This window comes from Cryptomeria japonica, chromosome 9 (genome assembly GCF_030272615.1).
Source record: "Cryptomeria japonica chromosome 9, Sugi_1.0, whole genome shotgun sequence".
NCBI classification, from domain to species: domain Eukaryota; kingdom Viridiplantae; phylum Streptophyta; class Pinopsida; order Cupressales; family Cupressaceae; genus Cryptomeria; species Cryptomeria japonica.
Window position 1 is genome coordinate 652,386,161 of NC_081413.1, and position 15,052 is coordinate 652,401,212.

The 15,052-nt window shown below is 35.1% G+C and overlaps 1 protein-coding gene across 1 annotated transcript in view; it reads right to left on the reverse strand.

Annotated features, from left to right (window-relative positions):
- The window catches only part of LOC131045736 (uncharacterized), a 113,174-nt gene extending 107,353 nt beyond the window's left edge, over positions 1-5,821 (reverse strand). The window contains exons 1-4 of the mRNA XM_057979327.2: positions 5,701-5,821; positions 5,517-5,619; positions 3,964-4,068; positions 3,586-3,671 (exon numbers count right to left, since the gene is read on the reverse strand). Of these exons, the coding sequence (XP_057835310.1) occupies positions 3,586-3,671; positions 3,964-4,068; positions 5,517-5,619; positions 5,701-5,753 (347 nt within the window). The 5' untranslated portion in view covers positions 5,754-5,821. The remainder of the gene's footprint in view (positions 1-3,585; positions 3,672-3,963; positions 4,069-5,516; positions 5,620-5,700) is intronic.
- Positions 5,822-15,052: the final 9,231 nt, after the last annotated feature.

The following is a 15,052-nucleotide window of genomic DNA, read 5'->3' on the forward strand; positions in this document are numbered from 1 at the left end:
AACATTATCAGGTGTCATATATTAAGCACATTCTCATGCATACCACCAAGAACAAGGATGTTACTGCCTGTAACTTAATAACAGTTCTGATCTGATCTGACCGATGGTGATTTACTGAAGAGGACTGATGATGTGTTTTCCGATTGAGTGCTGATTCCTTAATGACTCGATCTGCCTTTGTTACTATATTAATTGCTGAGAGATGCAGATATCTGCATAGGTGTTCTTATATTATTTCGTGATGATGCCCCCTCCATCATCTCGTCCTCCCTTCTTATATTGCTGAAAGGAGGTGTTGTTTGAGGTGAACCTTTCTCATGAAAGGTGGTGTCTCCTCTTTAAAACTTAATCACTGCTTTCCCAACTACTTGTTGCCTTAACAAATCGAACTTTATGCCCTTCCTTAACACGTGGTTGTCTGTCTTCAAACTGTAATCATTATTAGTCTAATCTTGTTATCGCACCTCTTTACTCGTGACTATCCAACGGTGATGTTCGCTGCTTTTGCTCAAGGATAATTATTTCTTTATTATTACCCTAATTGAAGCACCATTAAATCATTGACTAAGTCAGTGTTTATCGCTGCCTGGTAAACACTGGTTCTGTATTACTTCATTTGCCCGAATCTGCTTATTTGGAGAAGGTATGGGGATTAGATTAGTGCTTTTACTTTGGAATTATAAAAAATTGTGAAGTCTTACTAGTAAGACAATTTTTCTGATCGATAGTAATCATCTAAGGATTTATTAATTGTGCCATTTGTGGATTTATTAATTGAGTCATTTCTTCCGGGTTATTTTGGGGACATGACACTCGTAGATCTAATTTGTTATAGGTCTGATCCCAGTTTGCCTTTGTTGCTCAAGTACATGAAATGCCTTTATAGTTATCATATTCATTTGCCTTCATAACCATGTTCTATATAGACCCGTGCAATTTGACTACAATGGCCTATGAGATCTTTTCATAGGTCGCTATGTTGACTGCAATTTGATGAAGACCTCTTATAGTGCTGCCTCATTCACTGTTATGAAGCTGACCCTTAGCATTTGTCACTATGTCATCACCTTCTTGATCACCAAGACCTCGTGTGATCATCATGTATGGTCCTTAGCAATATCTCTGTTCACTTATCCTGCCACTGAATTTTCACTGTCATATTGTCGGTCTTTGCTTTTAACTGTCCTTGAAACTCTACAAACTGCCTTTAAGAACTAAGCCATTCACTATTTTGACGTTAATACATTGTGTCCTTAGTTGTTCATCTTGTCTCTTACTCTCTAGAAGCCTCTCTAACTGTCCTTTGTTCTTTCTATAGGACTGTCAACTCTTTAAGACTGTCTCCTTTGCAAAAGTGGCTATTAAACACTGTCATAAAATATGCAAACCATTGACATAACGTTGACTGTTCATTTCTCATACTACATCTCTCATGTAGCATTTTGAACTGTGAATCCAAGCCTGCCTTGTAATTCTTTGAGTGTGACTGTCATGTTTACTATTCACATGATGTCCTTTATACTTACGAGGATAAACACATGATGAAGATTAATGGAATAACATCTTCATAAGACATCATTCAAATCTTCTGTAATCTCCTCTCAGGCTGGCAGGAATGGTGCTCTGATACCATTTGTGATGTCACCTACTGGGATCTTCCTATATTTTTGCCCTATCAAAGTCTGCTGACTTTCCTTTGATTAATTCTGAAACCAGATATTCTATGTTAAAGTATGATCTGTCTTATATTTTTAAACCTAACTTCTTTTCCAATTTCCAAAAGAGATGCTCAGAACATTCCTTCTTTTGCTGATCCGACTGTCTTATGTATTCCACCAGAACTCCTCCTTATCCAAATCTGCTGATAATATATTTAGGTCTGCTGTTTATACTCAGAATTCTGTATTTTAGGATGGCATCCCATATCCTTCTTTCTGCTCTAAATAGAATTATCTTACCTTTGGTTTTCTGCCTTCCTTACCACATTTTATACCCAACTTTACACTACATGAAAAGGGTGCGATTCCTCCAAGAGAGGGGACCTCTTTGGGGGGGTCGGCCTTAGCAACAAATTTTTAATTTATTTATTATTCTACCTGGGTGGGCCTCTCACATCCCTATTTTTATTATTAATTATTAATATTTAGACCTTGGTCAGTCCTTAGCCTGGGTTGGCCCTTTGCAGGAAAAAACTATTACTTGCCTAAGTTTATCTATAAATGGCTGGACAGGTTGCTGCAATCTAGGTCTATGACAAGATCATGACATGCAAGCGTAACAGGGAGATTACTAGTAACTCAACTTAGGCAATGCAGCTCATACTATATAATTCAATGCAGAGGTAAAGTGGTTGATGCAGAGCAGTGTGTGGATCAGAGGCTTATAAATAACAAAGCAGAATTACAAGATCTATTCTGACATTCTCTAATTTTCTCTTAGACAGAAGTATGTCTGTTACTCAGTTATGAGCTTGCCGCCTCCTGACTTATATTGGGTTGGTGCCCGTCTTGTATTGATCTAGTTAAGGGGATTGTAGTCCTCTTGGGTTGGTGCCCAAATTGATGTATTGGTAAGAGAATTGTAGTCTCCTAAAGATTGGTGCCTTCATAACTGAAGGTAATCTTTTGTTGTCTTTGTGAGGCTGGCTTTAGGCTGTAGATCCAAGTTGCTTGCTCACCACGGTTTTCCCTCCTAGTGTTTCCATGTTAAACTTGTGTTGTTATCATTGTGTATCTATGTTTCATTGTTTGCACCTTATTGACACTTTTGCTAATGCTCCTAACTAAGGATTGGGTTTGAAGTAGTTGAAGTTCAAATTTGATGATATACTGATTACCCCCCCCACCCCCAACCAAATCTCAGTATATTGGTGTGTTCCAACAAGGGCAAAGTTACCCCACATGAGGAACTTACCAATCAAAATCTACATACATGCACAATAAAACAGTGTCATGGACAAAAGATCAAAAAATCAAAAACACAAGAAGGTCTGTACTATGGATGCCAACTCAAGCCTAAACAACTCCAAGGGCAATGTTAAATAAGGATTTTGCACATTGCAATGAATTAGTATTTTGCAGGATAAATACAGAAACGCTACCAAAAAGAGTTAATGTCCTACTACAAGGATCAACAAAATAACTAAAATTCTTTACCCAACTTTGTCTTTTGTATTTCATGTGACTCTTTTTTTGTAGTCAATCTAACACAATTACCTCATTACCCTAACATCCAAGTTATCTTATTTAAAGCTAACATATAGCTTTCAATGCCTCATAAGTCCCTTTCTAATATAAAATTGGTCTTTAGCATATCACCTCATATATTCCTATTATTTTTTTCCCATATTTAAATGGAATGTAATCTTTAAATATCATGGTATTTATTGTCAAGACTCGAACCACAAAGTGCACAAAGCGATCCTATTTGGCAAGATAATATATCATAATCACTATTTCAAGAGTGAACCTACATTGTTTGTTCAAAGCACAGAATGACTCCATCATCAAAATAATCTAAATTTCAAAATAATCAATGCTCCAGCTATCATCAAAGTAAGTGTCATGACAAGAAAGAAGAGAAAACCTATCAACAACTCCATCTCCAGTCAAATCAACTAGCTGATACATGAAATTCTCAATCTCATCTCGACAACCTTTCTCATAAATGCCCTGTATTCATATACCATGGAAAATGAGATAGTTGTTATTTTTTAGTACACAACAAATAGTCATTTCAAAAAAAATCTTATTACTTTTATTGCAAACAAGGAATGATTTCACCCAATTATTTACGTTATATGGGTTTGGTTTTCTAATTTTTTGTCTAGTAGGTAAAGATATAATATAAATAAAATATACTTCGTAAAAAAGACACAAATACAAGAAATGCTTTCACCAAAGCATTTGCATTCCATGGGTTTAGCAATCTAATTATTTGAAAGTATGCCTTGTAAGAACTTACTTTGGCAATTATAAGATCCTCATATGTTAGCATTTGGTCCTTTCGCAGCCGAGTTACTAAATCAAACATCCTTGCCCCAAGAGCCCCATGAATTCCATAATATGCCTGACCATGAATAACTTTAGAAATATAGATGATATAACAGTTGACTAAACCATGAAATGAATTTAGGTAATATGTGCACCACTATAATGATACTCACGTTATGAAACTAATATTCAGCAATTAATGTCAAAGAATGTTTGCTTTCACAATAAAATGAACAAATTTAAAATGCATCAAGTATAGAAAAACAGCAAGGCATGTCCAATTTTAAGGAAACCTAAAGTTTAGTCAATGTTGTAACCAAATATTTTATTAGGCTCAACAATATACTAGCTACGATTTCTTACTTAAATTGGCAAATAAAACTGAAAAATCTTCAATCCATTGACTGTACCACTAGCATATCGATTTCAACTTAACATTCCAGCTTCAATCAAATTCTAAACTTCATGTAACACTCATCTGTGTTTAATTGATACAATTATGGCTTCTAACTCAAAGGTTCACTTAGCTTGATGATGCATTGTGTGTTTAGTTGGAGAGGCAAGAGTTACAAATTACCTTTGAAAAAACTGGAATATATACACTTCCATGACACCGACAAAGGTTCAAATCCCATGGATCAAAATCATTTAAATTTTAATAGGTTATTTGTGACATTCACGTCACCTACAACTAAACATACAAAATGTACCATCAAGCTTGGAATACCTTTCACAATAGAGGCCAAAAACAAGGTCACTAAACATGTTTGAGTGTTGCGTAAAGCTTAGGACAGCTTTTGGCTTTGAAGCTACATCCAAGAGATTTCTATTTCACCAGAATTTTATCTAAAATTTTATTTGGCAAAATTTTGCCTAGGATTTTCACCTGCTTTAACACTACTACCAATCAAGCCTTTTCAATGGCTTTATCCATGACCGGGTTTACTTATTGTCTTAATTATGATGTCATTAAGGTGCATTTCTTTGGCCAAATCCATCACTGAACACAATCCCAAGGAATAGTGGCACGATAGCAAAGGGGCACACCTCTAAGAACGAGATTCAAATCTTTATGACTGAAATACGGTAGCGTATACCTCTAGTCGACATGAGGCAAACTTAGGTGCCACGATCAGGATGATATTTGTCCCGCATTAGTCACTGGGGTTAAGACATGAGTAAATGAATAAGGGTACAGCTATATTATATATAGATATAGTCACCAAAAGTTGTGGGTAGAAGGGCAGCGTCTTCCCGCACTGAAGTTTCCAGAAGACTATATTTCTGTCATTGTTGACACCTGCCAATTTCGACGAAACCCAAAAATGCCATCCATAATTATCTTGGGAGCTTAACAGCCATTCTACTGGTGCGGGTTAAGATTCTAACCTAAATTCAAAAATCTTAAGAATATGCCCCAAGCTTATCTCCTGTACATAATCTCACCCAAAAATTTAGGATTTGCCAAAAAAAAAACTCGAACAATATAAATTTCTAAATAATAACAAAAATAACGAGAATTACCTGCAAAACTGACGCTATGATGAACTGGCCATGACTTCTTGATTGTGAGGCTAACGAAACGAAGAGGGATTTCAAATTTTTGAGCTCATCTGGGCTGAATTTCCTGCGCATACAAATCGTAATGTAAAATCAATGATTCAATGCACGAGGTTTGCAAACATGGAAGAAAGCTTAATGACTTTACCTGCAGGCGGACAAAAATTCCGGGTCTGAATGACGAGCTTGAAAATTTCCCATGCCTTTGCTTCCTCGGAGATTGGCGAGAGCCGGATTGAATTATGCTGTAGGTTAACTACAGTTTGCATGGTTATATATTATTTTAATATTTTCATCCGTTATACTTTATATTTTTTCCTAAAAAATATTTTATCCGTTTTATTGTTTTTTTTTAATTTAAATAGCAGGATTACTTTATTTCTATATAACATATTACAATAATATATTCTATTAAAGTGTGTTTGTAGGTACTTGGATGGAGCTGTACGTTAATGGGCTTCATAGGGTTGATCCTATTGCAAAGAAGATATTTAACATAAAATGGAATCCTCGAGATGAAGGATGGATCAAAGTGAATTTCGATGGAGTTACGAGAGGCAACCCGAGCCAGTCAGGGGCAGGGTGTGTGGCTCGGAACCATGAAGGAATAATTTTGACAAAATGTGGACTTGGTTTGGGGAGTACCACAAATAACTTGGCAAAAGCAAATGCGGCCCTACTAGCAGTGCAGATGGCAAAGAGACTCGGAGTGAGTCAGATACATTTAGAAGGTGATTTGAAGATTATTACACAAGCATTAGTGAAAGGGGAGGCAACCCATTAGCAAATTGACAAGATCATTAAGATGATTATTAACCTATTGAAGGAATTCCCACATTTCAAAATTTATCACACTTTGAGATCCTTGTCTTCCACAAACTGTAATAGCTCAACCTCTTCAAGGGCAAGAAGCACACGGACTTTCCAAGAGGTAAAGTTGAGAACACCATCAAGTCTGTCCTCAACCTTCAGTCTTGTAACCATCTTGCAAAACTAAAACAACAAACTGAAAGTGAAGGATAACCAATAATCTTATTTATAATGAACCTAAAGCTCTGATACCATGTTAATTTTACTAATCAGCTATAACAAAATTCAATGCAAACTAAAAATGTAATGAAAACACAATGCTCGTAAACACAACACAACAATACCCTGAAAAATCTCCCTCTTGGAGATGAAAAACCCAACCTTAAAATCCAATTATATTATGTCAAATATGAAGGCAATTACAAGACATGAAACTTATCTCCAACATCAAATCAGTTTGTTGCTAAAACAGTCTTCAATGAATTCGCTTGACCGAGATGTATCAATTATGCCTTGATGTCTTGGAGATGTGATGTACAGATCTGTAGAAGGAATTCGCTTGCATGGAGATGATCATTGCCCTTCCAGAAGTTTGTCTTAGACTCAAGATGACTATTGACTATTGCAGACTTGACAACTTGTAGATCAGACCAGCCAATGGAGAGAGATGAGAATTGACCTTCAATAAGCTTGAGTTAACAATTTCGCTGACTTGAATCTCACTATAAGTTCGTTGACTTAGTTGATGTAATTCGCATGATATGATTGATTATGCCATGCAAATGACTTACTTATATACTTGACTTGTCGTGTCAAGTCTCAAGTCGGCCTGCCTTATTAATTTAATAATAATATTATGTATATCGCTCAAATAGGTCTTGACCTGTTAAGACGTTATTGCTTGATTGCCTTTACCACAAGCTACATGTTCCAATCACTAATATTAACAAAAAGATACTTTTTAAGGGTGCACTAATCAACATATTAAGTCTAGAAAATGTTAGTCAACTTTGAGTGTTTAACACTTTTAAACTTAGAAATCAAAGCTTAATGTGTGTGATTTAAGCTATCAGCAAATATATCTAAGATATTTAAGATGACAGCCAAAATAGTAGCTTAGATATTTTAAAACTCTATATTCTTCCAATGGATATCCAAGCATTCACCGTTAATCATTTTCATCACATTCAACGATAGTGTTTCAAGGAATTTCATTCCCGTAGGTTTAAATTGACCCATTTTCCACTTCAAAATCCTGTGCAATAGCCAAATTCTGACAAAACATTTGAACGCTAAAAATGGTATGGTAGACATGCATCCAAAATGTGGAAGCATATACAAAGAATGTGAGTTATTTGACCAAATGCCTTAAAGAAATCTATTTTCATCGAATGCCATGATACGCATAAAATAGATTTGTCGAAGGTTTTAGAAACTTTCAAGCAACTACAATTGGCATGCACTAATTCTCCTTAGACTAAAATGAGAGCTTTAGAACAGTGTATTGGAATTTTGTTTGTAGTTACACTTGATGTGGTAGACATCTATGCAAAATGAGGAAATATGGACCAGGCACTGAATTGTTTCACAAAATTACTCAAAGAGATGTCGCCTTAGGTAATTACAAAAGTTGTTGAAGATGGAGTGTCTTCCAAAGAAAATGACCAAGCACTTGCAAGTGAAATGCAGAGGATGCTACTGATGAGTCAAAAAATGGTATGTCTTGTGATACTTGAAATTGATACAAAAGGTTCTTTGTGTGATTTGGCTTTAGAATAAGTTTTGCACATAGATGGTTTCATGAGTTTGATCTTAGATTGCAAGCTGGGGCATTTTTTCTCAACAACATATTTATTTTTTGCACCCTACAACCAATTTCTTTAAAAGGTTGTCAAATAGTTGTATCAACTCAAATTAAATTTCATCAGTTCTTATGTACCTAGTTATTCTTAAATTTGGTCAATAAAAGTAGGTATTTTTTTATTAAGTCGATAGGTTTCAGTGTGAACATTTATGTTCGGAAAATTGTCAGCCTCACTGATAATTTTTTCCAGCGTAGTTTCTCGAGGAAGACACGGACGTTTTCTAGTTTTTTCTTTTTTTATGGAGAGGACACGTTGATTTAATTTTAAGCCGATATAGAAAAGTTTTCTGGTCATTCCATTTTTCATTGGAATGAAACATTGTATTAAATTTTGGTGAGTTGTAAGTAGCACGTTCTCTGTGTATTTGTCAGGGAAGTTAATTTGTATTTCTTGAACATTGATGTCGACTTGCCTTAAACATTGATGGCTCTTGCCTTGAACATTGATGGCTCTGCAAAGAGAGTGTTCGAAGGGATTTTTCTATTTGCACTTAGGTTTCGTTGGTTGGTCTATTATGTGGAGTTGGGTTTTCAATTGTTAGGTATATTTGAATTGTGTTATGTGCTATCGGAGGATGTCTGCAACTCGGGTTTTAACTTTTGTAGGTAAGATATCTTTTTGGTTTGACTGCAATATCTTTTGATGTTGTATTTTTCTAGTATCATGCACAATCTCCTGTGATTTTTTGCGTGACATGTTTATTTGTAACTAATCTCTTGTGATTTTGTGTGTGACATGTTTATTTGTAACTAGGGATTCAGGGTAATTTCTCCCTTATCATAGTTGCCGACTATTTTCTCCTGTTTTTTGTTTGGAATCTATGCGAGGAGCAAGAAAGTGGTCATAGGATCTAGATCAATCGATACATTTCAAGTATGTATGCCTCAATCATTTGATACTTTCAACATTGCTATTTGCCAATTATATAATTTTTTATATAATCGGTGAGTTGTGGTTTGCATTTATTCAGGTTTAGGGTTTGTCGTTTAAGTTTGTTAAAGTTTGTGAAACCTTGAAAATACAAATATATATTTATACTTTTTGGGTGATTATCTATTTGGGTTGGATTCAAACTCTTGTCTTTGTAGGTAACCATTGAAAAAATGGTTGTGATAGCTGTTTGTTTGCATTTTCAAAACCTTGATTAATATGGTTTTTTTTTTAAATAAAAAATTCTCAGTTGTGCACGGATATGAAACCTAATTTTGCATTTGTTTGCATTCTTAAAACCCTATAAATTTGGGGTTTTTTTGAAAACAAAATTTTTTGAGGTGGGTGTACAAGGGTTTTAAAACCTAAATATGAGTACGACTATTATCTTTAGTTTGTCTGCATTTTGGAAACTCTAATTAATTTAGGGTTATTTTTTGAAAATGATCCTTGCCTCTTCCTTGATAGTCGTTTAATATTTTTTTGAAAAAATTAGTCTACAGTGATTAATTATTCCTTATGCGCACTATTGCCTTCTTTGTACAACAAGTGAATATCATCAAATACTTCAATTCTTTTATGGATTTCAAAAACGATGGAATAAAGTATTCTCTGGAAGTGAAGGCTAACAACAGAGCCTCTGTCTTTGAAAAATTGATATTGGGCCAGTGATTTCCTCAATTATTAAATCAAAAAGGAAATCCAATTAGAACAATTTGCATTGATTATGACTCCTCCTTATAATGATTATATTCTATAATATTGAAGTTGAATCCATAAATGATTGAATGTAAGGGGATAAGAGTGTATGTATTTGTGCTACAATCAAGAATAGTGCTAAATGTCACACCATGAAAAAGCACGAGGATTGAAAAGCATGATTTGGCATATTATTAGTTATCAAGGAATAGGACATTAAAGCATCCAAAAGATCTAGAAATTCTTAATAGTTTCCCTAGGCTGCTGAGTTTTTGCACTGCACAGATGATTGGAATTTCAAAGCTTAGTAATAGGCTGTCAAGATTACATAGAGCAGTGATGTAAATCTTAAAATATGCAGAAAACCATGTTTGAAATTACATATACTTAGACACATATATACATATTGTTGTGTATGTATGTATGTATGTATGTATGTATGTATGTATGTATGTATGTATGCATGTATATGCGCATATACATATACATACATACATACATATACATATTGGTGTATATATATGTATATGAGTATAAATGTGTATATGTATATATACATATATGTACAAATACGTATGCATACATTTATATATAATTTATTGTATATATGCGTGTGTGGACTCAAAAAATTTCATCTTCTTGAATACAGTTCCTATTCCAATTAGTTATTTATTGCATGCTACATTTTCTTTCTCTGCAAGGCAGCAATCTCTGCATTCTAGTCACTTTCAGCCTTGGCTATTTGCTGGGCATATAATCTGATTTATTCCATCATGATGCTCATTAGTAGGATTATATTTGCAATTGTATTTCTATTTGTATTTCCTCTGATATGCAAGGAGCTATCTACAACAACATATCCTTCATAGTATAGTACTATGAAATTCAACGAGGGGTTCAACAATCTTTGAGGTCCTAAGCATAAACACTATCACATGACCAGTCTATGATAACTATTTGGCTTAATAGGCAATCATTAAATCATTTGATTGTTTTAAGGTTCTTATTCTTGCCTTTCAACACTTTCACATTTTGCAACAATTGATTGATGTTAATCCTTGAATGAATGTAGAGAGAAGATTCAACATAAAAGTCAGGCTACTTTAGTGCAACAACTTGAATACACTTCAAGAGTAACACTGCATTTTATTTAATCTTTTCTGTGTTACCTCATTTTCCTACCTTTTTCCTTTTTTCTTCTAGTTTTGGAAATATTTATGTCATTTTTTTACTTATCTAAGTGATGCTCTGTTATTCTGCTTGATAGTTTTGTTAAATTCCACAACCATCTATTTATGTCAACATACATAGGCTTATTCCACAACAAATACCCTAAAGCTTTTATGGTAATGCATACATGATTCACACTTTAGGGCCCGCAATTTCCTTGTTGCTACAATGCAGATTAGAGCATTACAAGACATGGTAGTTTTACTAAATCCATAAGGCTTAACGTTTATTTCCACCTAAACTCAAAGCTTCACTTGTCTTCTTCTTCGTCCTTCAAAACAATCTGACCAACACCACTACTATTAAAAATAAAAATGATAGTGAAGGAAAAGTACCAGTTGTTGGCGATATTAAAGCCTGCACCAAATTCATTCACAGAGGTAAAAGTAAGTGTGGCTGTCATTTTGAGATCTGATTGTGTTTAACCTTAATTTTTTAGGGTTGGACCTCCTTCACTTGAATGCTCATTTGAATCCTCCGTTTAGTGTTTAAAGTTGCTAGAATAGGCATCCATGGTTTACTGTGAGGATTCCTAGATCTAGGCACACATTTTTAATATTACTGCTCAGCAGATTCAACATACAAGTCAGGCTACTTTAGTGCAGTAACCTGAATACACTTCAAGAGTAACACTGCATTTTATTTAATCTTTTCTGTGTTACCTCACTTTTCTACCTCTTTCCTCTTTTTTTCTCTAGAGTTGGGAATATTTTTGTCAATTTTTAACTTATCTAAGTGATGCTCTGTTACGCAGCTTGATAGTTTAGTTAAATTCCTCGGACATCTATTTATGTCAACATACATAGGCTTATTCCAGAATAGATACCCTAAAACTTTTATGGAAATGCATACAAGATTCACACTTTAAGGTGAAGTGTATTCAGGCTGCTGCACTAAAGAAGCTTGACTTGTATGTTGAATCCGCTCAGTAATATTAAAGATACACACCTAGATTTAGGTATCCTCACAGTAAACCATGAATGCCTATTCTAGAAACTTTAAACACTAAATGAAGGATTCAAGTAACCATTTAAGTGAAGGAGGTTCAACCCTAAAAATTAAGGTTAGACACAATCAGATCTTAAATGACAACCACACTTAATTTTATCTCTATGAATGAATTTGGTGCATTTTGTGCTTACTCTATCCGTGTACATTCCCACCCCAAAAACAAATGACACAACTAAGTCAGCAATAGATTTGGTGTGTGTGTGCATCTATATATATACACATACACAAACACATACACAAAACACACACACACACACACACACACACACACACACACACACACACACACACACACACACACACACACGTGTGTGTGTGTGTGTGTGTGTGTGTGTGGGTATGTGTGTCTATATATATACAAACGCGGATACACACATTTGTGTGTGTGTGTGTGTCTATCTCTCTCTGTATATATGTGTACACACACACACACACACACACACACACACACACAAATATAGATAAACACACACATATATCATGTGCATGCACACATTGAACATTTATGATGTGAAGATGATTAGGAGAAGAATATGTATATATGTTTAATATTTTATCTTTGTTAAACAATGTGCATGTATGTCTACGTTAATGTCAATAAATATGAATGCTTATTTTTAATGTTGTATTTTGTTTTCAATTTGATACTTAAACTGTTTGTATCCTTCTTATTGTTCTATAGATGTTGTGTATTGTTGAACAAAATCCCTTCCTTGAATTCTTAAGAGTTTTAATCACTATGTCATCTCCGACAAGCTCTATTGGTACCTCGCAATAGCCTCTTCCAGAATCTTTGGTAAGCTAATACATTGTGTGCCTTTACAAATTTGAGGTTGGGAACATTGTTTTTTGTGTTTAAACAATACATAATAGTTCTATGAAAGTTTGTCTGAGTTAGTTTTAAAGATATTGTTCCCGTTTCGTATATGTTTATTTATAAATGGAATAGAATTATGTCATGTTTAGGAACTGTTTGATAAATGTAAAAGTGACCATTATGAGGTCGACTCTTCCAAAACTTGGTCGCACATCATGCCTAGTTAGTATACTTCCAGAACTGGGTGATACTTCTTTGGCCCAGGCTGACTTAGGAGATTTTTTGGAAAGAGCTAGAAACCTTGGGGTTGACTCGATGATGGAAAGAATAGTTAGAAGTGGCTTGATTGAAGCCGTTGGTTTCCCAACTACCGCTCCTTGTTTGAAACTAGTAATAACATGTATGAACAGATATGGCACTGAAAGCAAGAGCATTAGGACTAGCAATGGTGAACTACTAGTAGAAATTAATAGAGAAACGATGATGGCTGCAATGGGAATCCCTCATAAAGAGCTGTATGAAGATTGGTCAATTGGAACCTCGTATGCATTTTTCTCTAAGAAGAAAAGCACATATAGAAGTGTCATTGCAAGGAATTGGCTTCTAAAGATTCAGAAAGGGGGGTCTCGGTTGCCCAATCCTCTTACCAGGGAGCATTTCATCATAGAGGTGCGAGACATTGTAATATTGTTAAACAGACTCAAAGGGAACTCACACTCTTTCTATTGGGAGGATTGGATGTAATTTTATATTCAGGTGTTGTTAGCTGGTGAGAAATATCTTGACTGGGCACAAGTTATTGCCGAAAGACTCCATGAGGGTTTGAGTAACTTTGTTGGGATGTCCTTTTTACATGTCCCCGTATTTATTTTATATATTGGCTTGTACCAGAGAATGGCAAGGGTTGTGTAATTATCCTTGGGTGGACGGCATGAAGGTTTATGATTATTACCCTTACCTGCAACAACAGAGACATGCAGAAAATTTCACAAGATGGAGTGATGTCTTTGCAGGAAGGCTTGCCTTTGAATTGCATGGAGACATAAATAAAAGAATGTTAGCCAAGGCCATGGAGCTGGTTAGTATATATGGAAGATAATTTATCCAATTTCCCAGGTTTACTTACATTAGAGTGGGGGGCTTTGAAGGTGAACCATTCAAATTTCCCAGGTATGCCTTTGACAGTTATGTGCTTATTGAAGTTTGCAGACAGTTAGCCCACATTGATAAAAGGCTAGGGATAAAGGGTAAATCTAGGGTTGCCTTCTTGATTAAACTAGGATACTATTGTTGTAAATCTGTATCTGATGTCTTGAACCTAGAATTAGAGTTTAAGAAAATGAATTTACAGCCCTACATTGTCAAACAAAAAATTGATAGCAGGGGATATGTTGTAGAACATGTAAGTTTTGATGACCATTTCTCCCATGAACCTCAATTAGAAGATTACTGGGAAAATTGTTGTGATGAGTTTGAATTGAGGAGGAGATTGTGGTCAAGATTTACTCTGCAGCAGGTTGTTACAATGAGGTTGTCCATTAATGTGTCTGGAGTACAAGAAGAGGAAGGGGAAGATGTATTGGATCCCGAATTCAACGAAAGGGTTCAAGGGCAACCTATTCCTGAAATTGACTGGGATAGAAGAGAAGAAGAAAATATTCAAGCCAAATCCTTCAATGTCATAAGAAGAATGAAGAAGTGGTTAAGAGACCGAAATTTACTTTCAATGTCATAAGAAGAACAAAGAAGTGGTTAAGAGGCTGAAATTTAGAAAGGAGTCAATTATCACTCCTAATGAATTAACAGTTGGTCCACTTCCTACAACACAGATTCCCACTTCCTCTAACAAATTTTTTAATGCTGCAGGTGACACAAGGATTACTATTGGAGAGGTTCAAACTAGAAGATCAAAGAGGTTCCCATTGAGTTCTTCAGAAGTTCGAGTTACTCGTTCAAGGAGCAAAAAGAAGAATAGAGAACCAGTGGCGAATCAAATTGTTGTGGACTTGGATTGAGATGAAGAAACCCAGGTGATCATGGATCAACAAGTGTTAAGTAACCCTTCAGTGCAAGATACAGATGCAGGGAAAGAACTTGAAGAAGATCCAAATCCAATGAGCACTATGACTATTGTCAAC